Genomic DNA, 27,619 nt, shown 5'->3' with positions numbered 1-27,619 from the left:
ACCTCAGTCATGTAAGGTCTCAGCGAACACTTCGGGAGCGCACCTTTCCCAAGAGGCTGCTATCCCTCACCGTGAGTTGATTGGCAGCTACATCATATGACCGTGGTGGGGCTCGGGTAAGTGCTTCCACCGCCCCAGGAGCTGTCTTTTAGGAAAGCTGCAGGGAAAATTGGCCATTTCAAGCACACAGAGAGCTATTGTGGAGATTCTGAGCCGGCACACTCCACCTCAGGGTTTCTCAACCTTGACGCTTTTCAGATTTGGGGCCAGAAAATTCTATGTTGGCGGAGCGGGGAGTGTCCTATGCATTACAGGATGTTTAAAGCATCCCTGACCTCTACCCACTAGATGCCAATAGCAACATCCCTCTTTCCTTCCCCAGTTGTGACAACAAAAAACGTCTCCAGGCATGCCCAAATGTCCCCAGGGGAAAGCGGGGGGTGGGGGGGTGGTGGGGATCACCTCCAGTTGAGAACCACTGGTCTATCCAGACCTTAGGGAAGACTGATGGCGGTCAAGGGTGCCTGACCACTAGAAGTCTCCTAAGTCTGGCGGTGAGATGCAGAGCAGCCCGAGGGCATGGTATCTGCCTTCTCCCCTCTCCCACGGGGCAAAGGATGGAGCAGAGTGCAGGTTTTATCATGTGACTGTGCACTGACTATTTCAAAAAGAAATGTGTCTAAATTACTCCTAGAAAGACCTAAGAAAGGGAGCAAAGTGCGGAGGTAGAAAGCCAATGGACAGCAGCAAGTTCAGGGTCTCAGTGTTCCTCATCTGTAAAGCAAGGGGGTTGAATAGATGATCTCTAAGCCCTCTCTAGTTTTAAAGGCTATGATTCCACGCCAGTAAGATGAGCACACCTTAAAGGATGCTACCAGTGAATACTGAAGTTGGCCCCAAGCGAGAGATGGTAGACTCTGGGCTGGATCAGGTTTCGTCTTGGGTTACTTTTCTTGCTTAGAGACAGAGAACTGATTAAGTGGCTCATGAGGTTGTCACTTCGCTCTCAGGTTACATGATTAAGCCCAGATTTCCCCAGGAATTCCATGGAAAATCTCTGAAAGGACCTGTATGGTAAATACTTCTGGAATGCTTGTCATTGGTACAGTTTCTCAAAGACCACTGGAGTCTGAAGACAGAATTTTGGCTCCACCACCCATCAGCTGGGTGACCCTGGGCATGTTACTTAACTTCTCTGAGCTTCATCTCTCTCCTCTGTAACCAGGTTGGTATGAAAAGTGCAAATGCGTAAAGAGGACTTCCAGTTTCAGCTCTGACACATAAAGAGCTTGGAAGTCATCACTCCCATCCTCACAATAAGAAAAAAAGACGAGCAAACTGGAAATCGATGTTTTTTCTGACATCCGTCAGAGAAATAAGGTCACAGGGCAAACTGTCACCCTAAAAACTGGACAGACAAGTGAATATGGAGAATCACAGCTGAGATCAGCTTACTGGGAGCAGAAGTTGCTAGAGCCAGTAACTGGTAGGAACACTTAATTGGCGATTCAAGAATTGCTGGAGGCTGACTATGGACTAGATTGAGAGTTAGAAATTCCTAGGGGCTCAGTTTTAGGGGGTCCCCCACACTTTACCTCCAGAACCCAACCAGGTTCTTAAGGTGACTATAGGAGAAAAATTCCTCTTGCTTCAGGCAGGGATGAGGGGAAGGTAATCATTTTGAAATATGCCCAGAGTGTTCTCCATAACAAAGGCCTGCCCTCAAGGGGAATTGCTTTACCAGAGGCTTATCTGACCTGAGGGAAGGGCAATTAGACAACACCAGCCTCTCTTTTCCTGGAAAGACAACTCCAGGCTCTCTCTTCCTTCTTTCTCACATAAGGAAAGAAAAAAAAAAAAGGCTAAGAAACACTTCTGAACATCACAGTCCAAGTACTCAAGCCCACTGAGAAACTGAAATTTAACCATAAGATTATCAAATGCTTTCTCTCCCCAGCAAATTACCACCACATCAACAGGGCTCCAATATTACAACAGTGGATACAACCGAGAGGTGCAAAACAATTTAAGAAGGATTGTTTAAGGAAACCCAAAGACAATTGGGGATTGAAAATAAAACCAAGGAAACTGAAGCCTCTGGTACCTACAGCTGCAACAAATATTAAATACAGCCCAGCTCCCAGCCAGGTTAACATAAAACCTCGCGCTTAAAGCCTGATTGCCTCAGTTCTTAGTACCTGATATATCATGTCCAGCTTTCAACCCAAAATTACAACAGCTGCTAAAAGATGAGAAAAAACCATGGTCTGAAGAGACAAAGTAAGCATCAAAATCAGACTCAGATATGAAACAGATGTTGGAATTATCTGACAGAGAATTAAAAATAATGATGATTAATACCTTAAGGGCTCTGATGGAAAACGTAGGCAACATTCAAGAACAGATGGGCAACGTAAGGGGAGAGATGGATACTCTAAGAAAGAGTCAAAAGGAAATGCTAGAAATTAAAAACACCAGCACCGAAATGAAGAAAGCTCTCAGTGGGCTCAGAAATAGACTCGACAAAGCTAAGGAAAGAATCAGTGAGCCTGAAGATATGTCAATAGAAATGTCATAAACTTGAAACTGAGCAGGGCCCTGTGGGGCCCCTGGGCGAGGAAGCATTTCTGTCCCCTGTTTCTTGTTTGTAGGGAATAGACTCCATGACCTTCCCTGAGTCCCAAAGGGCAGATTCAAACAGTTGTTAATCAGGGAAGGGAGGGGATGCAGAGACAAGGGAGGAGCAGCAAGGAAACAATAGTGTATGTAGCCTTGGGGCAGGGTCCTCATTCTGCCTCAAGGGATACACATAAAAATATATTTAAGCTCTTCTGCAGAACTAAAACCCCCACCAAATGGAAGATGCTAACTATTTGATGAAGTTTTCTTCAGAGAGGATCAGGAGACCACCTGAGGCCAGATTAAAGGAATACAGGCCCTGCACACACACAGATCCTTATCAGCAATGCTGCCCTTGAACTATTGCTATAAAACTCCTCACCAAATTCCCCATGGGTTGGGACACACAGTTTTTCAGGGCAAAAGCCCACTGTATCTCCCTTTGCCTGGCAAAACAATAAAGCTATTCTTTTCTACTTCATCCAAATCTCTGTCTCCAAGATTTGGTTCAGCACCAGTGCACAGAGGTCGAGCTTTCAGCACCAAACTGAAATGAGAAGAGAAAAACGAATGAAAAAAAACAAACAAACCTGAGGGACTTCTCTTGTGGCGCAGTGGTTAAGAATCTGCCTGCCAATGCAGGGCACACGGTTCAAGCCCTGGTCCGGGAAGATCCCACATGCCATGGAGCAACAAAGCCTGTGCTCCACAACTACTGAGCCTGTGCTCTAAAGCCCATGAGCCACAACTAGAGCCCGTGTGCCACAACTACTGAAGCCCGCATGCCTAGAGCCTGTGCTCTGCAGCAAGAGAAGCCACCACAATGAGAAGCCCACGCACTGCAATGAAGAGTAGCCCCCACCCACCACAACTAGAGAAAGCCCGCGCACAGCAACGAGGACCCCATACAGCCAAAAATAAATAAATAAACAAATAAATAAAATAAAATAAAAAAACAAAAAAACCCTGAATGTCCAGGAACAGTGTCTTTGGACAACCTAGAAGAAATGGATAAATTCATAGAAACAAACAACCTACCAAGACTTAGTCAAGATGAAATAGATAATCTGAACAGACCAATTACTAGTAGGGAGACTGAATCAGTAATCAAAAACCTTCCAACAAACAAAAGTCCAGGACCAGATGGCTTCACAGGCAAATTCTATCAAACATTCAGGGAGAGCTAACACCTTCTCAAACTCTTCCAAAAAACAGGAGATGAGGGAACTCTTCCAAACTCATTTTATGAGGCCAGCATTATCCTGATACCAAAATCAGACAAGGATGCCACAAGAAAAAAAAAGTATAGGCCAATACCCCTGATGAACATAGATGCAAAAATCCTCAACAAAATATTAGCAAACTGAATTCAACAATACATTAAAAGGATCATACACTATGATCAAGTGAGATTCATTCCAGGAGTACAAAGGATGGCTCACCATCTGCAAATCAGTCAATGTTGTATACCACATTAATAAAATGAAGGATAAAAATCATATGATTATCTCAATAGATGCAGAAAAAGCATTTGACAAAGTGCAACATCCATTTATGATAAAAGAAACTCTCAACAAATCAGGTATAGAGAGAAGATACCTCAACAGAATAAAGGTCATATACGACAAGCCCTCAGCTAACATCATACTCAATGGTGAGAAGCTGAAAGCTTTTTCTCTAAGGCCAGGAGCAAGACAAAGATGTCCACTCTTACCAATCTAATTCAACATAGTATTGGAAGTCCTATCCAGAGCAATTAGGCAAGAAAAAGAAATAAAAGGAATCAAAATTGGAAAGGAAAAAGTAAGATTGTCACTATTTGCAGATGATATGAAATTATATATGGAAAACCCTAAAGACTCCATCAAAAAACTGCTAGAACTAATAAACGAATTCAGTTAAGTTACAGGATACAAAATCAATACACAACAATCTGTTGCTTTCTATACACTAATAACAAACTATCAGAAAGAGAAATTAAGAAAACAATCCCATTTACAATTGCATCAAAAAGAATAAAATACTCAGGAATAAATTTAACCAAGGAGTTGAAAGATCTGTATGTTGAAAACTGTAAGGTATCAATGAAAGAAATTGAAGACAAATGAATGCAAAAATATTCTGTACTCATGGATTGGAATAATTAATATTGTTAAAATGTCCATACTATTCAAAGCAATATACAGATTCAGTGCAATCTGTATCAAAATTCCAATGACATTTTCCACAGAAATAGAACAAACAATCCTAAAATTTGTATGGAACCAAAAAAGACTCTAAATAGCCAAAGCAATCTTGAGAAAGAAGAACAAAGCTGTGGGCATCACACTTCCTGATTTCAAACTATATTACAAAGCTATAGTAGTGAAAACTCTATGGTGTTGGGATAAAAACAGACACATAGATCAATGGAACAGAAGAGGGAGTCCAGAAATAAACCCATGCATATATGGTCAATTAATTTACAACAAAAGAGTAGAGAATATACAATGGGGAAAGGACAGTTTCTTCAAGAAATGGTGCAGCCACATGCAAAAGAATGAATCTGGACCACCGTCTAACACCATACACAAAAATTAACTCAAAATGAACTAAAGACTCGAAACTAAGACCGGAAACCATTAAACTCCTAGAAGAAAACATAGGCAGTAAGCTCCTTGATATAGGTCTTGGCTATAGCTTTTTAATCTGACACCGAAAGCAGAAATGAACATCAAATTAAAAAGTTTCCTTTGCACAGCAAAGGAAACCACCAACAAAATGGAAAGGCAACCTACTGAATGGGAGAAGATAACTTCAAATTATATATCTGGTAAGGGGCTAATATTCAAAACATATAAAGAGCTCATATAACTCAATGGCAAAAAATTCCAAACAATCTGATTTAAAAATGGGCAGAAGATCTGAATAGACATTTGTCCAAAGAAGCCAACAGGTATCCGAAAAGATGTGTAACATCATTAATCATCAGGGAAATGCAAATCAAAACCACGATGAGACAGCACCTCATGCCTATTAGAATGGCTATTGTCAAATAGATAAGAAATAATGAGTGTTGGCAAGAATATGGAGAAAAGGGAATCCTTGTGCCCTGTTGGTGGGAATGTAAAATGGTGCAGCTGTTGTGGAAAACAGTATGGAGGCTCCATAAAAGATTAAAAATAGAACTATAATATGATCCAGCAGTTCCACTTCTGGGTATTTATCTGAAGAAAATGAAAACATTAACTTGAAAAGATATATGCACTCCCATGGTCATTACAGCATTATTTACAATAGCCGAGATATGGACACAACCTAAGTGTCCTCTGATGGATGACTGGATAAAGACATTGTAATATGACTATTATTCAGCAATAAAAGAGAATGAAATTGTACCATTTGCAACAACATGGATGGAGCTCAAGGGCATTATGCTAAGTGAAATAAGACAGAACAGAGAAAGACAAATACTGTGCATCTCTCTTATAGATGGAATCTAAAACAAAAAACAAATTAAAAAAACCAACCCAAGTTCATAGATAACAGAGAACAAATTGGTGGTTGCCAAAGGTGGGCGAGTTGGTGGGGGAGAAATGGGTGAACTGTTTTTGTTTTTTAGTATAAATAAATTGAATTTTTTAAAAAAGAATAAAGTAAAGGAGAATGTCTTGGAACAGTGGGACAATACAAAAGGCTTGAAATACAATGGGAATACCAGAAGGAGAAAAAAGAAAGGAACAGAAGAGATACTTGAAGTAATAATGGCTGAGAATTTTCCAAAATTAATGAGACATCCAAACCACAGATCCAAGAAGCTCAGAGAATGACAAGCAGGAGAAATACCAAAAAATTAACACCTATACATATCATATTCAAACTGTAGAAAACCAGAGACAGAGAAAACCTTGACAGATGCCAGAGGGGAAAAACACCTTACCTATAGAGGAATAAGGAAAAAATTACATCAGCATCTCATCAGAAACCATGCAAGAAGAGAGAGGAGTGAAATATCTTAAACGTTGAAAGAAAAATCCCGTAAACCTAGAATTCTGTATCCAGAGAAATTATCCTTCAAAGGTGAAGGAGAAATATTTTCTCAAACAAAAACTGAAGGAATTTGTTGTCCATAGACTTGCCTTGCAAGCAATGTTCAAAGAAGCTCTTCAGAGAGAAAGAAAATGATCTAGGTCAGAAACTCAGATCTACATAAAGAAAAGAAGAGCATCAGAAAAGGAATAAATGAAGGTAAAATAAATCTTTTTTATTTTTCTTATTCTTAACTGATCTAACAGATAACTGTTCAAAGTAATAACAGCAACAATGTGTTGGGTGATTATAGCTTAGGAATAAGTAAAATGAGTAACAGCACAGTTATTAGGGAAGGGAGGAGGAATTGGGAGTACTCTTTCACAAGGAACTTGCACTCTCTGGGAAGTTGTATAGCACTATTTGAAAATGGGTTTATTAGCAGAAAAAGTACACTGCAAACTCTAGGACAACCACTGATTTTTTTTTTTGCGGTACGCGGGTCTCCCACCGTTGTGGCCTCTCCCGTTGCGGAGCACAGGCTCCAGACGCGCAGGCTCAGCGGCCATGGCTCATGGGCCTAGCTGCTCTGCGGCATGTGGGATTTTCCCGGACCGGGGCACGAACCTGTGTCCCCTGCATCGGCAGGCGGACTCAACCACTGCGCCACCAGGGAAGCCCTAACCACTGATTTTTAAAGAAGTATAACTGATATATTAAGAGAGAAAATGAAATCTTATAAAATGCTCAATTAAAACCAGAGAAGGCAGAGAAAGAGGGCAGAGAAGATAAAAAGGCAGAGAAGATAAAAAAGAAACAAAGAACAAGGGAAATAAATGGAAAGCAGTTACTAACATGGTAAATAGTAATCCAGCTATAGCAATAATCACTTTAAATGTGAATGGTTTAAATATATTAATTAAAAGACAGAGATTGTTAGAGTGGATTTAAAAAAGCAAAATCCAACTATATATTGTTTACAAGAAACCCTCTTTAAACGTAAAGGCATAGATAAAAAGTAAAGGGATGGAGAAAGATATATCATGCTAACACTAACTAAAAAAAAAAAAAGCTGGAGTAGCTATATTAATTTCAGACAACGCAGACTGCAGAACAAAGAAAACTATCAGGGATAAAGGTGGGCATTATTTAATGATAAAGGGGTCAATTCTCCAAGAAGACAACAATCCTTATCACGTATGTAGCTAAAAACAGAGTGTCAAAATATGTGAGGTAAAACAGATAGAAGTGCAAGGGGAAATAGACAAATCCACTATTATAGTTGGAGATTTCAACACCCCTCTATCAGTAATTGACAGATCCAGCAGGCAGAAAATTGGTAAGGATATAGTTTAACTGAACAGCACCATCAATCAACTGGATCTAATTGACATGTATAAAATACCTTATTCAACAAGAGCAGAGTACACATTGTTTTCAGTTCACACAGAACATTTACCAAGATAGACTATATTCTCAGCCATAAAACATAACCTAACAAATTTAAAAGAATAGAAATCATACAAAGTATGCTCTTATACCACAATGAAATTAAACTAAAGATCAATAACAGAAAGACAGCTGAAAATTCTCCACATATTTGAGATTAAATAGCACATGTGTAAACAATACATGGGTCAAAAAATAAGTCTCAAGAGAAATTTAAAAATATTTTTAACTAAGTGAAAATGAAAATAGAACTTACTGAATTTTGCGGGAGGCAATGAAAGTAGTGTTTAGAGGGACATTTAGAGGCTTGAATGCATATATTAAACAAAATGAAAGGTCTTAAATCAATTATCTAAACTCCCATCTTAGGAAACTAGAAGAGCAAATTAAATCCAAAGCAAGCAGAAGAAAAGAAATAACAAAAACTAGAGCACAAATCAATGAAATTAAAAACAGGAAAGCAATAAAGAAAATCAATTCAGCCAAAAGCTGGTTCTATAAAAAGATCAATGAAACTGATAAACCTCTAGCCAGGCTAAGCAGGAAAAAAAGAGAGAAGATTACTAGACTACTAATTAGTAATTAAAATTACTAATATCAGAAATGAAAGAGGGTTATCACTACTGATCCCATAGACATTAAAAGGATAATAAAGGAATATTATGAATAATTTTGTGTCCACAAATTTGATAACTTAGATGAAATGGACCAATTTCTCTTTTTTTATTTTTTAATTTTGTTTTCAATTTCTCTTTTTTAAAAATTAATTAATTAATTTACTTTTGGCTGTGTTGGGTCTTCATTGCTGCACGTGGGCTTTCTCTAAGTTGTGGCGAGTGGGGGCTGCTCTTTGTTGCGGTGCATGGGCTTCTCATTGCGGTGGCTTCTCTCGTTGGGGAGCATGGGCTCTAGGCATGTGGGCTCAGTAGTTGTGGCTCACGGGCTCTAGAGCACAGGCTCAGTAGTTGTGGCACACGGGCTTGGTTGCTCCGCGGCATGTGGGATCTTCCCAGACCAGGGCTCGAACCCATGTCCCCTGCATTGGCAGGTGGATTCTTAACCACTGTGCCACCAGGGAAGTCCTGGACCAATTTCTTGAAAGACACAATTCAACAAAACTCACACAAAGAGAAACAGTTAATCTGAATAGGCTTATATCTATTAAAGAAATTAAATTAATAACCTTCTAAAAAAGTAAACACTAGGCCCTGATGGTTTCACTGATAAATTCTACTAAACATTTAAGAAAGAAATGATACCAATTCTCTACAATCTCTTACAGAATACAGAAGCAGAGGGAATATGTTCTAACTCATTTTATGAGGTCAACATTACCCCAATACTAGATAACGGCATTACTAGAAAGGTAAAACTACGGACCAATATCTCTCATAAACATAGATTTAAAAATCCTCAACAAAATATTAGCAAGTGGAATCCAATAATGTATAAGAAGAATTATTCACCATAACCAATAAGATTTATTCCAGATACGCAAGGCTGCCTCAACATTCAAAAATCACTTAATGTAATCTATCACATCAACAGGCTAAAGAAGAAAAATCATATGATCATGTCAATAGGTGCAGGAAAGGCATTTGACAAAATCCAACACTCATTCATGATAAAAAAGAAAAAAAAAAAACACCCCCTAAAACTCTATGCAAGCTAGCAACAGAGGGGAACTTTGTCCATTTGATGAAGGATAGCTACAAAAACCCTACAGCTAACTTCATATTTAATGCTAAGAAAATAGGTGCTTTCCAACTAATATTGGGAACAGGACAAGGATGTCCCCTCTCACCATTCCTGTTCAACATTGCACTGGGAGTCTTAGTTAATTCAATAAGACAAGACAAAACAAGACAAGAAGAGAAAAGAAAAGGTATACCAAAAGATTGGAAAGGTAGAAATAAAACTGCCTTTATTCTCAAATGACACGGCTGTCAATGTAGAAAATCCCAATAAATTGACAAACTTCTGGAACTAAGTGATTATAGCGACATTGTAGGGTACAAGGTTATTATATAATAGTCAACTGCTTTCCTATATTCCAGCAATGAACACTTGGAATTTTAAATTAAAAACACAACACCATTTATATTAGCACCCAAGTAAAGTAAAATAAAATAAAATACTTAGGTATAGATCTAATGGAACATATGGAAGATACATATGAAGAAAACTAAGAAACCTGAATGACAAAAATAAAAGATCTAAATAAATGGAGAGATATTTCATGTTCATGGACAGGAAGACTCAATATTGTTTAGATGGTAGTTCTTCCCAACTCAATCTATAGATTCAACACAATCCAAATTAAAATCCCAGCAAGTTATTTGGTGAATATTTGACCAGCTGATTCTAAAATTTATATGGGAAAGGCAAAAGACCAGAATAGCCAACACAATCCTAAAGAAGAACATAGAGGACTGACACTACCCAACTTCAAAACTTACTATAGTTACAGTAATCAAAACAACATGGTATTAGTGAAAGAACAGACAACTAGATCAATGGAACAGAATACAGAGCCAGAAATAGACTCACACAAATATAATCAACTGATCTTTGACAAAGGAACAAAGGAAATTCAATGGAGAAAGGACAGTCTTTTCAACAAATGGTGTTGGAACAAGTGGACATCCATATTTAAAAGAAAAAAAAAAGAATCTAGACACAGACCTTGCACCTTTCACAAAAATTAACTCAAAATGGATCATGGACATAAATGTAAAATGCAAAACTATACAAGTTTTAGAAGATAACAGGAGAAAATCTAGGGGACCTTGGATTTGGCTATGAAGTTTTAGACACAACACCAAAAGCAAAATCCCTGAAAGAAAAAATTGATGTTAGACCTTATTAAAAGTAAAAATTTCTGCTCTGTACAGACACTGTTAAGAGAATGAAAAGATAAGCCACATAAACTGTGAGAAAATATTTGCAAAAGACATACTTGATAAAAGACTTGTATCCAAAATACACAAAGAACACTTAAAACTCAACAATAAGAAAAAAAAGTAGGCAAAGATCTGGACATCTCATCAAAGAAGATACACAAATGGCAAATAAGCATATGAAAAGATGCTCGACATCGTATGTCTTTAGGAAATTGCAAATTAAAACAATGTGGTATATACCACTACACACCTATTACAATGGCTAAATTTAAAAAACTGACAATACTAAGTGTTATCAAGGATATGGAGCAACAGGAACTCTCATTCGTTGCTGGTGGGAATGTGAAATGGTACAGCCATTTTGAAAGACAGTTTGGCAGTTTCTTAAAAAGCTAAATGTAGTCTTACCATATGATCCAGCAATCACATCCCTAGGTATTTGCCCATTTTGAAAACGTTATGTCCACAAAAAAAAAACTGCACACAAATGTTTATAGCAGCTTTATTCATAACTGTCAAAAATTGTACGCAACAAAAATGTCCTTAAATAGGTGAATGGATTAACAAACCATGGCATATCCGTTCAATGGACTTTTACTCACAGATAAAAAGAAATGCGCTATCAAGCCACAAAAAGACACGGAGGACCTTTAAATGCACATTGCTAAGTGAAAGAAGCCAGTACTGAAAAGGCTACATACTGTACGATTCCAACGATATGACATTCAGAAAAAAGCAAAACTATGAAGAGAGTAAAAAGATCAGTGGATGCCAGGGATTCAGGGTGGGAGAGGATGAATAGGTGGGACACAGGGGATTTTTAGGGCAGTGAAAACATTCTGTATAGTATAGTACCGTACTGGATACATTACATTATGCAGTTGTCAAAAAACACAGGATGTACAACACAGAGTGAACTTTAAACTATGGACTTTAATTAATAATAATATATTAATATTTGTTTATTAACTAACAAATGTATACTAATGCAACATACTATAGAGGAAAGAGTATGTGTTTGGGGAGTATATGGGAATTCTCTGTACTATCTGCTCAATTTTTCTGTAAATCTAAAACTGTTTCAAAGGGGTTTCCCTGGTGGCTCCGTGGTTAAGAATCCACTGCTAATGCAGGGGACATGGGTTTGAGCCCTGGTCCGGGAAGATCCCACATGCTGCAGAAGAAGTAAGCCCGTGAGCCACAACTACTGAGCCTGCGCTCTAGAGTCCACGAGCCACAACTACTGAGCCCACGTGCCACAACTACTGAAGCCCGCGCACCTAGAGCCTGTGCTCTGCAACAAGAGAAGGCCCCGCTCACCACAACTAGAGAAAGCCCACATGCAGCAGTGAAGACCCAACACAGCCCCAAATAAATAAATAAATAAATTTATTAAAAAAAAAAAACTTTTCCAAAAAAAATTGTCTATTAATTTTTAAAAATCCATAAATGTAGCTCATATTTGTGTCAATCACCAGCAGCCACATTAAGGGGCAGTATGTGGAAGAAGATTTAGTTAGGAGACGTGGGTCCTTGTCCAAGCACTGCTGTTTACTAGCGAGGTGCCCCCAACCAGTCTAATTCTCATTTCCTCAACTCTAAATAGCGGTGCTGTGAGGAGTGTCAAGTGCAGAGCTTTGTAGCAGTAAAGCCTGTGTGACCCTGTATCCTGCCTCCTTGGTAGCAGAGGAGCAGATGGGGGGAGGGGCTGCGGAGGATGCGTCTGTCATTGGTCACGTCTCCCCGATGGTCTTACCAAACACAGCTCCGCCCACCTTATGGATGCCTCGGCCTGGGGATATTTGGGGATTGGCAGTAGTCCTTCCATCTTTACTCATCAGTGTCGTCACTTCCTGAGGCTGCACAAGATGGAGGCTAGAGACCGGTTCCTGCTCTGTCCCTGACCCCTCTTTACCACTCTGAGCCTCGGTTTCCTCCTCCCTGAGTGGGGTCGTGGGAACAAGACCACGCTCAGGGGGAGTGTGAGCTTTCAGTGCACAAGTGGATTGGAAGACTTTTGTAATCTGAAAGCACGCACACGTGTCAAGAATGACAATGGTGGTTAAAACAAAGCAAAAGGAGAGCCGGGGGTACACTTACTAACTAAAGCCTTACAACAACCCAAGGTGGATGGCACTGGCCCGTTTTAAAGGAAACTGTGGCTCTTGGAGCTGAAGCGCCCCCACCCCCGACCCTGGGCTCCAAGATGGGAGGTGCAAGGAACCAGACTCAGCCTGGCTGACTCGCTGGTTCATGGCTCATGCTTTTCCCACAACTTCCATCCTGCTGCCGCTGTTCCTGCAAGATCTGGGATGAAGGAAAGGAAATAGCTGCATAAAAAAATTCATCTCACTTTTTTCCTTTTGTCTCTTTTTTGGGGCGTAGGACCAGACAACGGCGGAGATCCTGTTCCCATGCCCTGGAGGTGATGGACAGGAAGGTGACGATCAGGCGCTCCAATGAAGGGGCTGTGGCGGTGATCACACGTCTCCAGGCGACACTCCCCGAGGGGACATTCATTACAGAAGGTGCAGCCTGCACGGCAGCAGCCCCAGATAAGCGTCTGCGCGGGAAGGGCGAGCTGGCATTTCTGTTGGCTCGCTTGCTTTTATTAAAAATAATTCTGACACTGACTATTTTGTAAGCGTGTAGGCACACATCCAGGGAGGCCCATCTGACTTTGAGATAATTTCAAGGCTGAAGAACATCGCTCGTGCCAGACACGGTGCGAGGCACCGCGTGAAACCCGCCTCCTGTACCGAGGAGGGAGGGGGCCATCCATGTATATGTATAAGTGAGGCTTCGCTAAACCTTCCAAGTAAAAATACTTTTAAATATTTCAGTACGTTGTTAACCACATACATTTCAGTTGGGGCTCATTCCAGCTGAGGAAAGTAGAGGAGGCAGATGATTTGCATAAGTCGACTGAGGAAATTTGGTGAGAGACAGTAACGAGACTCAGACACCCACAGATGTCAGCTGATCGTCAGGGTCCCGTCCCTCGTCCATCCCGCGCGCGTTTGCTGAGCACCTACTATGTGCCAGGCACAGAGCTAGGCTTCGTCAAGGCAGGAACGGCTTGGCGTCATGGAGTCTAGCTCAAGGGGCAGATGCCACACGCTCGTTCCACCGTGTTCACTTCGCACGGGGATCGGTGCTGCCGAGGAGCGGCGCTGAATGCTGCTGGAGCCTGTGGGAAGGGGGAGCTGGCCCAGCCTGAGGGAGGTGCCTTGCGAGGAGGGCCTGGGCAGGGGTGTGTGAGGGGTGAGGGCTTCGGACAGAGGCAGGTGGCCCCGATGGAGGTCCTCCGAAGTGGCCGGCCACCTTGGCTGGAACGAGTGAGCGTGGGGCTAGTGACCGGAGGGGTGGCTGCACAGGGGGAAGGGTTCTCACTCGCTCCCCTGGAGTTGTAGTCGTGAGACCAGTGACTGCAGGCGGCTGATGGTGGACTCCGGGTTGAGAGGTGATGCAGGAGGAGGGCTGGAGGCCAGCCAAAGGCAGGAGCACCCACAGTGTGAGAGCAGACGTGCAGAGGAGAGGGGACAGCTGGTCTTTGGAGACCGTGGCACACGTGGAGAGAAACTGGCCCTGACTCTCCAGGCCCGGCAGCCCTGAAGCTGGAGTGCTGCATTTCTTGCTAAAGGTCCCCAGCTTCACAGGATCCACCCCCCACCCCTACTTTCCTTGAGTTGGACACATGGGTTCCGCTTCCCAGCCAACCCTCCAACAGTGCTGTGTAGGACAAAGGGGCAGGGCAGTGAGGATGGGGCAGCCAGGCCAAAGGTGGGTGAGGGCCATATTGGAGGGAAAGGAGGGGAGGCCCTGGCACTCTGTCAGCTCCGAGGGAAGGCCCGCTGCCACCACATCCCATCCCTCCCACAGGCTGCGAGTGTCTCCAGGCAGGCGTTTCTTCCTGTCTGTTCCCAGCACCTGCAGAGCACCTGGCACGAGTAGGTGCCCAGGAAGCATGTCCTGGGAGAGGGGTGCAGTCAGAGCCAGGTGATATCAATAGAGGCAGCCCCTTCTTACTGAGCATTTCCTACTCAGACCCTGCTCTGAGCACTTTCTGCTTTGTCCCATTTCAGCCGTATCAATGTTCTTATGAAGTGGGCACCGTTATTATCTCCCCTTTTCAGAAGATGAATGTGAGGCTCAGAGGAAGTTACATAACCTGCGGAGACGACACAGCTTGCAATTTACCAGTCTCAGATTTGAAGCCAGCTTTGTCTGATCCCAGAGCCCGTGGCTTTGGTTATACTGCCAGTCAAGCCGAGGCAGCCCCACGAAGGCGGGCATGTAGCTCAGGAGCTCTTCAAGCAGTGGAAGAAATGTTTCTCATTTTGGTCAAAGAGCCTACAGCACATAGGAGACATTACACTATGCCACTCTGATTTTTCCTCTGCAAGCAAGGTGTGGGCCGAACACGCATACGTGGGTGTCGCGTGTGTGCTCATGTGGGTGGGAAAGACTCTCTGGTCCATTTTCTTTCTTGCTTTGCAATCACGTTTCCATTGCTTACTGGGAGGACCTCTAGTTTATATTTTAAAACAGCAAAAAATCTGGCTGCGAAGTGAGCAAAGCTGTCCTGAAGCCCCTAGCTGTCGGTTGTGGGTTAGATGGACCAGACACCAGATGCTGGGCTCAAGTGTTCCCTTTTCAAGTGAAATGTTTGTCTCTCACAGATGATGCCAGTGATACTGCCTTTTTTTTTTTTTTTTTTTTTTTTTGCGGTACGCGGGCCTCTCACTGTTGTGGCCTCTCCCTCCCGTTGCGGAGCACAGGCTCCGGACGCGCAGGCTCAGCGACCATGGCGGACTGGGGCACGAACCCGTGTCCCCTGCATCGGCAGGCAGACTCTCAACCACTGCGCCACCAGGGAAGCCCGATACTGCCTTTTATTGCCTAATCTTGATGCTCTCCTAGTCTCTCGCCACAGAGGAGTGAATTCCACTCTGGGAAGAGTAGAAAGCAAAGTCTCAATGATAAGGAGGTGTTCATGAGTGCAATTTACATAACTGCCTCTTCACTGACAACTGTGTTTCTTCGTTTGGTTCTGGGCAATGAGAGGGCTACTACACCCCAAGTTTGCTGATACCACAAACAGATTTCTGTGCTCTGCTAGAAATTCTTTTTTAGATTTTTTTTTTAGATTTCTGTGCTCTGCTAGAAATTCTAGAATTGGAAACTGAAATCTTTTTTTTTTTTTAAATGACAATTGACAATTACACTGGCCTGCTGCAGAGTGTGAGACTGCATATTACGAAATTCCACCACGCTCCTAAGTAGTCATTGGCATTTTAAGAGAGGAAGACAGTCTATTTAGAGAGCGATGGGCATGGGATGCAGCTGAGGGCTCCTCAGGTGGAGAGAGGTGGCAAATGGGCTGGGCGTGGGGGAGAGCCACGTGCTAAACGCGTGTGATCGCCGAGTCCCAGCTTTTGCTTTGGGTCACGAGAGCGTGGGGATGCTTGTTCCATTACTAAAAGGAACTAGTTCAAAAAGCTAACTGAATAGAGCAGGCTATGCCTGGACCAGGATGGAGTGTCTCCCGAGCCAGGATCATGATTAACCCAGTTCTGTGCACCTGAGGTCCAATTTAAAAAAGCAATCAATAACGGGCCTATTTCAAAGGGTGGTCTAAGATTTAGATTTCATAATATGTATGCTGCTTCTTACTGTTTTTTTTTTTCCTCTCTAGTCTTTTTAAACACCACTTTTTCTTCTCCAATAGCAGGGTCTCCTCATGCAGGTCAAATGAAGGTTCATAAGGGCCTTGAGCATCGGGAATCTGGTTAACCCCCTTGGTGGGTACCGAAGCCTCATTAGGGCAGAAGGAAGGTCTGGGCTGGCTTCCAGAAAGGAAAGGTGCGTCAGCACTTGGACACACTGGGGTTTGGGTCGGGGTGATGGTCTTATTCAAATGGGCTGCCATTTTACACTGGACAACAGGAAAGCAGAGGGAGACCCCTATAGACCACCGCTCGTATAAGCCATGGTTCTCACACTCACAAGGCCCTGCTTTGGGGATGGGGGACATTGTTTATATTGGCGTTCGTCTGCTCACCGAACATTCACTGGGCACCAGGTGAGAGGCTTTTGCGTGCTCTGGTCGATGTGCCAGGCCCTCAGGGATACAGAACGCGTAGCGAGCGCCTTTTCTGGGTCGCCCACCATGCTAAGTGCTTTGCTTGTGCTCTCTCCTCACCCGCACGGCTCCCTCCTTCGTTGCTTCCCCCATGGGAGCTCTGGCCACCCCATTACAACTTTCAACCGCGCGTGCTTTTCATTTGTGTGGCTGGAGACGCTGGGTGTCATGGAAGGGCCAAGGATGAGCTCTGAAGGCAGGCCGTTCTCGGTTCAGATCCCAGGCTCCCCACTGTAAGACTTGACACGCTTGCTTAAGTTCACCCCTTTGAGCCTCAGCTTTCTCATCTGTCAGATGGGAATAGCCAGCCTTATCTCACAGGGCTGCATGAGACTTAAATGAAGCAATTCATAACAAGCATCTTTGATTTCTGTCACATAGTCAATGTTCAGTACGTAATCTCTATTTTTTTTTTCCTTGAGAATAGGGTCTGTAAAATAATTTCTTTTTATTCCAGTAGGGCCCAATACCTGGTAACACATTCATTACCCGTCTGTTGAATGAATGAATGAGTGAATGCACGAGTGAGTGCGTGCCCTTTGAGACTGAGAGCGCATGTTCTGCCCCTCTTCTGACTTCTTTCTCGCCAGCCCCACAGCAGCTCTAGGGCAGGAAAAGCTGCCCCAGCTCACATGGATCCACACCTCCGACCAGGCCTTTACTTCTTCTGACATCCAGTAGCTTCCTGAGTGGTCCTGAGCACGCGGCTGGCTTCAGAAACTCCTTCTCCTTGAGAATCAGAGGTGCTCGAGCAGGCTTCTCAGGAGGCATCTGGGCCCCGGCCTGCACCAGCTAAGACAGCAGTGGCCCCTGCGCCCACGGGCACAGACAGCCTTCTCATGCCTGGCTTTAATGCCCAGCCCTCACTGCCTGTACGACCCCCCACCCTGGACGCTATTATTTCCTTTCAGGAGTGATGGAAACAGGAGAACAGGAGTATAAGCTCCAAGGAGGAAGGGAGACAGGTGCGTGGACGAGGCACCAACTCCCACTGCAGTTCTGCCTTCCTTGTGCTCTGTGAATTGACCTTTCACCTCCCTGCCTCACGAGCCCCCATCCCCTCCGCATCACTCAGATGAACAAGCCCTGCTCGGTGTGGCCCTGGATTGGGGACAGCGTCCTGGGCCAGGAGGTAGGAGGCTTGAGTGCAAATCCAGCTTCTGCTACTCACTGGCTGTGGGATTTCAGACAAGTCACTTTTGCTCTTGGAAACCTCAGAATCTGCTCTGTAAAATGGGATCTGATCACCCTCCTCGAAGGTCTGGTGTGAGAATTAGCAGTGATATTTGTACATCGGAGGTGATCTCAAAATTGCAGTTACTACTAAGGACTGTTATTCCACACACTCAGGGGCTGAGGCAGGGCGGAAAGGCCTGGAAGACCCCAGCCCCAGATTTGCGCATCTGTATGTTCTAAAAATAAGTATTTTTCTCATCTCCTTAGCTTGCTCAGCAGACAGAGAGACGCTGCAGACCCCAGAAAACCTCACCCGAGCCTGTACTGTGGGCAGCCCCTGTGGATTCCGCTGCTGGGGAGCAATTTAAGAGGCAAACAAAACATGAAAAGCTACTCAGAATTAACAATGGGGCCAGATGGTAATGCTAGTTTGAAGCAATAAAACATGATAAGTAGCTTCCTGCTGCTATTCCTGATCAACTTCAATATTTAATAATTCCACTGCCACCCCTGCCCCCTCATCTGGCCCCCTCCACAGGCTCCCGCAACGACGCCCCGCATTCGGCTCACAGAGCAAACACGTCTTCACTTTCTGAAGGCGTCAGCAGAAAGCAGGCGGCTCAACTGTCACATGAGCGCCCTCCGTCCTGGAGATGATAATTCATCTGCCTACTTCTAAGAGGTTCCATCTCCAGCCTCTCCTGGTTGCCAGGGAAGGATGGAAGGCAGCTCCGACGGCAGAGATGTGACAGGAGCTCTCGCCTCATCGAATCAGTGAGTATTAGCAGCCCCTGAGTTTTGCTTTTGAATTTAAGAAAGGGGAGCCGTAGGGAGCTGGGTGGTCACCTTACTCCGGGACCAATAGCAGGAGGAAGCAACCGGAAGGGGAGGGTGGCAGCTTGGTGTTAAAGCCTTACCCACCAGCCGCGCCTCTGAGCCTCAATTTCCTTCTCCGTATGAAAGAGATCATCGTGTCTACCTCTGGGAGGATTCTAGCCCATGCTGCCCGTGTCAAGTGCCGGGCAGTGTGCTCAGCATGTAGGAAACACCCAAGACTGGCAGCTGGAAGCCTCATTATCAAACGTGAAACCACTTAGCAGACGATGCCCAAGTCCCGGCAGCTGCAGGAAGGGCTGCTGGTCCCTGTGGGCAGGGAGCTCGAGCCCAGGGCAGAGCCGGGGTGCGGGGCAGGATCTGGCGGGGAGCACCCTGCTCAGGATTCTCCCCAGGAGCCCACTGATAAGATGAACTGTCCACGAGGGCCCCACAGGCTTTCAGACCCTCCGGCACAGGGCACCCCGGACAGCTGGTGCTGCTGGCGCCCTTTACGGAGGAGGAAATGGGCAGGACGAGGTGAAACGGCTTCTCGCGCTTACATCGTAGGAAGTGGCATTGTCAGTTCTAAGCTGGGTCTCCCAACCCCCCTGATTTCAGGTCCTCGCCACACTATCGCAGGAGAAAACTGCTCCCTGAGGCGCCCCCTCTTTGTGTGTCCTTTTTGCAGGGAGGCAGCCGAGTGGAGGGTGGCCCCCTTGAGATGCAGTTTACTCGGCTGTGAAATGCGAACGTTCATACCTACTGCACTGGTTCACAGCAGAGACGTTTAATGAGGGAATATGCATGAGAGCCCGCTGTAATTTTGTGATGAGCTGAACAAATGTCAGGTATGGTTATTATTATGGCTTTTTAGAAAAAACCCCTCTGGGAGGAAAAAGATCAGAAATTCATCCACCGAAGGCGGATTCTTCTTACTGAATCCTTGACCGGCCCCACGTGATCTAGGGGGTCAAGATCAAGCTCTTTCACGTGGCGTTCAAGGCCTCGACAGCTCCTGCAACCCCGTCTCTGCCTCTTCTCCTTTCCCTCCTTGCTGCAGACCCTCCAGGCTACTTGGGGTGACCTGAGCCTTTCACGTGTGTCTCTGCCTAGACCAGGGAAACAGCCCTGAAGGAGGGGGCGTGTGCCACCCTGTCCCTCAGCTGATCCCACTCAGCTTCTGCAGGAAGTCTTCCTTGGGCCCCCCTTGCTCAGGAACTCCTCTGCTGAGCCTCCTGACAGCCTCTCTGTGCTTCCCTCCATCCTAGCACGCATCACACTAGCTACTGCTATGTTCTCATCTGCCTCCCAGCTCTAGAGCCAGTTCCTCCTGGGCCTGAACCAAGTGCTGTTCACTCCAGTCTATCCGGGGCCTGGCCCCGCTTATGCCCTGGGGATGTGTGGCGAGGGATGAACCTACCAACGAATAAGTGACTGTTTCCAACATAAATGGAATCAAAGCTTTAGGCAAAGGATTCCAGCAGTGGAATTAGGATTTGGGTGGGCACAGCTTTGGGAGCAGAAGTCAGGACGGTGCTCCTGAATTCAAACTCAGTTCCATCCCTCCAGTGAGGTCTAGAGCTGATAGTGTAAGCAAGCCTCCCGGGACAGACCCTACCCCTCCACCACCCCCCACCCCCGCCACCCCCGCCGTCCTCCATCTGCTCCTAGGCCTTCCCCAAGTTCCAAAGAATAAATTTAATCAAAGAAGTGAGAAAATGCAGAAACAAAGGAAAACAGTCAAGCAAAACAAAATAATAATAGTTTAGTCATTAAACAAAGTCAAGGACCTTTATTTCCTCCTCAAGGGCTATAGATAACATTCCGAGCCACGTCCTTTGAGCTGTTTTGCAGATACTGAAACCCCCACCAGGTGGAAGAAGTTAACTGCATGCTGCCCACAAGCACGTAGACCCCAGACGGGCTGGAACCAGAAGGTTGATGATGTTGACTCCCAATGACCTCACCACCAACCAATCAGAAGAATGTCCACGAGCTGATCACACACCCCGCGACACCTCTCCCTCACCCTGCTTTTAAAAACCTTTCCCTGAAAGCCACTGGGGAGCTCGAGCCTTCTGAGCTGCCTGGACTCCTTGCTTGGCCCTGCAATAAATGCTGCCCTTTCCTTCACCACAACTCCGAGTCAGCAGGTTGGCTTTACTACACGCAGGCGAACAGACCCAAGTTTGGTTTGGTAACCATAGGATGACCTTCCTCCTTCCCCCACCTTGACCCTTAACAAGAAGAAACAGATAATGTACCACCCATCCGTCTCTGTCCTCCCACAGGACACGGCAGAGGCCAGTCATCGGGTACCTGAATCCCGCTGGTCCACGGTCATGGAGCTCCATCTCCTCGTGATGTCAATGTAGAGGATGTCCACGGCGGCCATGGACAAGCTGCTGCTACTGAGCTTGCAGTTCCTGCAGAAGACAGGAAAGGACACGTCACTGCCAGATCCGACCCGTCCTGTCCTGTCTGGCTTCCGTGCCTTTGCCCGGGCTGTGTTCCCCGCCTGGAAGGCCCTCCCTCCCCACAGCTGGAACTAGCGAAGGGTGAATGGCAGGGAACCATGGGAGAGGAGGCTGAAAATGGAAGAGCTGAGGTCAGATCCTGTGGGTTCCTGTAATGTGGTTCATTAGGGCTCTAAAGGGCTGGGAGGAGGAGGGACTTTAGGATGGCAAGTCTTGAGTTGAACCTGGCTCTACCACTTAGAAGCAGATGGCTCTGATTAAACTATTTCCCCTTCTTGAGCCTCAGTTTCCTGACCTATAAAACAGGCAGTCTTGATTACAGTCACTGTGGTCTGCAAAGGTGGGCAGGCGTGCTGAAAAGAGCATGATTTGGGCCTCGGACAGACCAGGACTGAAATCCCGGCCCTGCTGCTTTTTCTAGCTAGTATGGCTGTGGACCATTTACTTAAACCTTCGGTGCCTCTATTTGCTGGTCTCTTAAATGAAGATAATAACACCCGCCCACACGGCTGTTGTGAAGAGGAGACGAGGCGGGGCATCCCAAGGCCCTGGCACCTGGTTGGGCCACGACAACTGCTGGTTCCCTTCCCGATCTCTCTCTACTTGCCCTCTTGCTCTCAGAGCTGCAACCATCTAGGCCCCTTCAGAGGCTGCCTGAGGCTGACCTTTCAGTGAAGGCCCTGTCCGTTCTGGAGGAATGGGGCTTGCTAGTCAGAGTGTCTGGATGAAAGAATTCAGGCTCTCTGTTCAGAATGTAGGCAGCCCTCAGCTGGTCCAGAGGCACTTCCCTCCTGAAGCAGATCGTGCCGGGGAGGCGAGTCCCAAGACAGGCTGGATTTGCCCTGGGAACCCCGAAAGCTAGACCTTGGGACCAGCTGTCTGGCTGAACTACACTGCATGCTGCTTTCAACTTTCCAAGTGTGTCCACATCCGTCGCCCCAGCCACGATAAAGTGGTTCTTTGGTTTCCCATTTGTCATCATCCCTTGCGTGAATAGCTCCCTTAGGAACCCGAGAAGTCGGGGGTTGATTGGCAAGCAGGATTTGGGCATCCCAGAGGCCCCTCTCCAAACCCATGCACACCCCTGACACGTGCCCACGTGTGCCCAGCACGGTGCCTGGACGAGGCTGGTGCTCCTTATATGACAGCATCCTCCCTCCCTCCCTCCCTTCTTTCCTTTCTTCCCAGCCTGTATTCCTCAGGCCATCAATTCACATCCTGCTTCCTCCTGGGCTCCGGCTCTGTATTTCAATCACAAGTCGCAGTGGCAGACTTCAAAGCACATCAGCACACAGTCACCGAGCCTCAGTGACAACATGTCAGCAGATGCAGAGCTTTTCATGTCACCCGTCACTGGGATGGCTATCTCCATTGGGTCCTGCTGGGGACCCGCTCCAGTCTCTCCCAAGGTATATTCTAACAGCCTGCACTGTTCATTTCCAAAGCTTCGTTAGGAGTGGCTACGGGTTTTCTCTCATTATCGTATCCATGTCCTCTGGACCACTTGCTCCCCACAGGACAGGAGCGCTACCTGGCTTGCTCTGTGGGTTAACGGAGTATAAAAAGGGAAACCAAACTGACCACTGGTATATAGTTATTTTTTTCCTGACAGGTAGAAATTAGAAGTGTCAGACCTTTAGTAGGAGTCATAATTTACCAAAGAGGATTCTCCATTTATCCCTTTTCCCAAAGTAACTTTCCCTCCCTAGTGACACCTGCAAACACAGTCGATGGTAACATTTGCTGCTGGGGCAGGGGAAGGAGGGGTCTGTGCTGGCTGCCGTAGACCCGAAACGCTTTAGAAGAAGTTTGATCCTGTGGGCACTTCCTGGGCACCATCTGTATGCCAGGCCCTTTCCTGCCCATGAGCTCTCTGGATCTTTATAACCACTTTATGAGGGAGGTGTTCTTAGGCCCACTTCAATGACGGGTAAGCTGAGACTCAAGAGAAGGGACAATGGCTTGCCCAAGATCACACGCTGGGATTCACATCCAGGCCTCCCCTGGAGGATAGAGTAGTGGACTTGGGAACTTTGGGGAGCAATGGGGAGGTGGCCCAGCCCAGAGCTTCAGGAAGAGCCCAAGATTCAAGAGACAAAGTCTCAGGTAACCCAGAAAGTCTGGAGCCTCTAGAGAGGCCCTGTTGGGAAGCTTTGGGATATAAGGCTGGGGGGTAAGACAACCAGGGTCACTTGGAGACAGGTTTTCCTAGGTTTATCCCCGTGGTCACCAAACATTCTTAATGCACTCAAACAGGGAATGTCTCCAAGGGTTAAGATTTTGGAATGAACTTTTCATCCATCCGCCCACTCAGTATAGAATTTGTTTTGTGTGCACTATGTGTAAGTGGTATTCTGGGCCCAGTGAGTGACGCTGGGATCCGGATCAGTCTTGGATACGGCTCTCGGAGGGTAGAAATGATCTCAGAATCTGGGGTAAAAACATGAGGCCTTGGTAGCTCTTAATCGTTTGAACAGTTTCCCCTTATGCTCTGGGATGCAGTTCTTCAAATGACTGACGAGTGACAGGATAAATTCTTCAGTGGAAGAGAAATCCAAGAAATATGGTAACATGAGAAGCCAGAAAGATTCCGCAGAAAGGACAGGCTAGAAACGTACATGGAAAAAATGAGCTTTGGAGTCAAAGGCACACGAGTTTGCATCTTGACTCTGCTATGTGACCTTGAGCAGGTCACTGACATTCTCTGCAATCTAAATTTCCTTATTTGTATGAGGATAAGGCGACTCGCCATATAAAGCTATTTTAAGGACTAGCTCAGTGCCTGGCACATATGACAGCTCCCAGCCTTCCTCCATGATGCAGAACCAGTTTAAAGAAAGGTTTTGTTTTGTTTTCAGAATCAAAAGAATATGGGCACAGAGGATGGAGAGAATCACAAATCATTCAAGTTCATTAGGAGCCTAAGATTAGAGAGATTTGAAATTATCATCCCCATTTTCTCTCAACAACTAGTGACATCTCATGGGAAATTTAGAAACCAACTTTTTCCACTCCATAAAATCCTATTTATAGAATTTCTTTTGTGTTCATCCTTCTCTGTGAAAGAAAAGAAGCTTATTTTTCCTGGAGAGGTTTCTGTAAGGTGAAAACTAACAAATAATCAATATTTGTTTAAAAAAGAAAAAAAAAAACAACCCACTCTCTAAACATCTGCCGGGTGGAGGGAAAGACAACTTTGGTTTATAATGTTTCTATTTTTAAAGGCTATTGATATCCCAGGCATAAAAATCTCATGATATTACTGGAAAGAGATCATCACAGAACAGGGGAATTTTCAAAGTCACTGAGGAGTTAATGACAGAGGAGGAGGCAGGGCCCCTGACACTTCCATTCCAGAACATTCTAACGCTCCATGCTGCCTCTCAGAGAATAACACCCCACAGCTACCCATTATGAAGCATGTTAATATCTCCTTATGAGAAAAGGGAGTGGAAGGAGGAAAAAAAGGAAAAAGAGAAAACCGTTCTCTAATTTAGAAGGAGACCAGGATTAGAAACCACAAAGGACACGAGTGGGGATCTCCAAGCGGAATGGCCCAGCGTGAAGCAAACACTCGAGGTGTGGAGAAGCTGCCTCCCATTTTCTAGAAATAAACACCGGTTCTGGCAAACCGTTTAATCTTCAGGCTGTGGAAATGGAAAATGCAGCGTGTGCCAGTTGATGTCAAGTTCTGATGTAGGATACGTTCAGAAAACGGGTTCTTAGTGAATTACATAGAAATCCTCCCAAATTAGGGATCCGATGGAAGGAAAATAACAAAAATGCATTTCCCTCGAGAAAGCTGCCACACTGAAGAAGCAGATAATTTCTGTTTCTCAGAGAAAGAGATGTCTCCACACCTCAGCAATTATTATGAATTAAAAAAAAGAGAGAAAAGAGGTGCTTAATTCATGGTAATACGTGCTACTGTTATATGCCTCCTGAGGAAATGACACGACAAGCTGGTTAGATAGAGTTAATTCTAGATGAGAGGATGACAGTTCATTATTTCTCATTTCTTGGTGGAAAAGAAAAATAGAATACGGCCAGACTGGCATTAGCATAATTCACTCCTAAAACTGCTGATCTATGCAGCACGTTATGAGAGATGGTCACTGAAAATCAATTCAATCGGAATGTTTATTATTTTGTTCCCTCCAGTTCTCTTCAAGGAACTTGGAGAGAAAGAGTGGGTAGGACAGACAAAAGTCAAGTTCAACTTCTGCCGTTTGCGTGGGAGCTCAGAAGGGAGGGTCTCTAGCCAGCAAATATGTCTCTGGCACAGTGCCCCAGAGAAGGGCACTTGGTTTGATTTAACACATGGCATAAATATTATTAACTCATAATGAAGCGAAATTTAAACTGAAGTGGAAAGCGGAGACAGAATAGTTGTTAGCAAGAGAAAACACGTGCTGTTAAATTTAGCTGGTGAGACGGAACACACTCAGATATAAATCTGAAAGCAGAGAAGATCATCTTTTACAACAAAGTTGCTGTTCGGATGTCTGGGTACATTTGAAAAGGAGAAATCTATTAACAGTTGTGCAATGTTTTCTCCATTTCTTCCTGCATCCTTCATTACTCAGGACACTTGCTGGGTGGGTACAGAGGGAGGGGAGAGGGGCTCACAGTCTGGGTCCTTCTGCTCCAGCTGCCTCTTCCCTACCTGAAGACATTGTCACTTGTCACGGTCACCATCGCTCCCACTAACAGTACTCGGCCACAGGTGGGGAATGAAGGCTGCAGGACCTAATAGTCGCTAATGTCACAAAGGTGGGTTTTTCATGCAAACACTCTTAATTATAGAGAACAAAGGGGTGGAAAAATCATAAACCCTCTCACACAGAGACAGATTTGTAGCAATATTTTTCACATCATCCAGTTTCAGTCTGAGTGCATTTTAAGAATCTTCTTTGCTAGAACCACTCTCAATTCTTTTCAGGAATTTTCTTTTCAAGATTGTATATGAACATACCAGTCCTCTTAATATGTACCTCAGCCTCTCACACCAGAGGTAACACACCGGTGGACTCTATGGGCCGCCATGCTTTGATTGAACCCAGAATTATTTTCTGAATCGCCAACATTCAGTATATACATGCGTTGATATTTTACATAAAAATCAATATTTCTAGCTTCTCTTGAAAAATCAAAAGCCTTGGTAATACTAGCCCGGCAACAACCTTTCTTTTTGCCACAGCCCCACCCCCCTCATCCTTCTAGACCCCACCCACTGGTTTGTTTATCCTTCCTGCCTGCACCCTCCCCCCACCCCATCCTCAGGCAACTGAGATTGTGATTCTTGTGACATGTAACTTTTTTTCAAATCTCTCCCTCTCTCTTACATTTTAGTAGAATTGTATTAGGAGTTAAAAGGAAGCATCTGACCAATGTCTTTTGCTCTTCCTTCCTTCTTCCTTTTTCCTGCCTGGAACTTGACCATGATGGCTGGATTTTGAGCAGCCATCTTGTGACCATAAGGCAACCCTGAAGCTTGAAGCACATGCTCAGGGTGGGTAAGCACAAAGACAGAAACTGGGGAGTTGATCACATTGTGGGGTCATTAACCAGCCCTCGAAGCCCCACTGCCAAATTTCCTGTTATATGAGAAAAAAATTAATTTTACTCTTTAAACCATTTATAGATGGGTATCTATTCCTACAAGTCAAATGCAATTCTTAAATGAGTCAGAGGGTATCATGTTAGGTAGTTTTCTCAGGGAAATAACATGTGCCTGTTGCCTTTCTTGAAAATTCCCTCTGCCTCATGGAAATAATAACAAAAGACTCCCATTTCACAAACAGCTCCCGTAAACTAGGCAGTGGGCCAGATCCTTTATGATATATTACGTCCCAACCTCATAACACTCCTGCAAGGTGGGAGAGATTATTCCCATTTTACAGATGAGGGAACTGAGACTCAGAGAAGATAAGGAATTTGCCCAAAGCCACACAGCTGTTAAGTAATGTGCTTGGCTCTGAAGCCAAACCCCAAAGCTTGTGCTCTTTCCATGGGGTTTTCTTTTC

At 44.9% G+C, this 27,619-nt stretch overlaps 1 protein-coding gene and 1 long non-coding RNA gene across 14 annotated transcripts in view; one reads left to right on the top strand and one right to left on the bottom strand.

Moving 5' to 3' along the window:
- Nucleotides 1–27,619, bottom strand: part of TTLL11 (tubulin tyrosine ligase like 11) — a 266,594-nt gene that overhangs the window by 33,788 nt on the left and 205,187 nt on the right. For 12 of the 13 annotated variants that reach the window (XR_010944864.1, XM_067743438.1, XM_067743431.1 and 9 more), the window contains one exon: nt 21,436–21,542. Coding sequence is in view for 12 of the 13 variants with exons in the window: in XM_067743438.1 (XP_067599539.1) it covers nt 21,436–21,542 (107 nt within the window). In the remaining variant the exon portion in view is untranslated. Of the gene's footprint in view, nt 1–20,783; nt 21,041–21,435; nt 21,543–27,619 lie in introns of those variants that run through there. The other variant, XM_067743432.1, reaches the window with a different exon arrangement.
- On the top strand, nt 18,588–21,893 carry LOC137227487 (uncharacterized). Its single transcript, XR_010944867.1, has 4 exons — nt 18,588–18,719; nt 18,839–19,074; nt 19,735–19,964; nt 21,408–21,893. It is a non-coding gene; the product is annotated as an uncharacterized lncRNA (long non-coding RNA).

The sequence above is a fragment of the Pseudorca crassidens genome, chromosome 7 (genome assembly GCF_039906515.1).
Source record: "Pseudorca crassidens isolate mPseCra1 chromosome 7, mPseCra1.hap1, whole genome shotgun sequence".
Taxonomy (NCBI): Eukaryota; Metazoa; Chordata; class Mammalia; order Artiodactyla; family Delphinidae; genus Pseudorca; species Pseudorca crassidens.
This window is presented reverse-complemented; position numbering and strand designations above follow the sequence as displayed.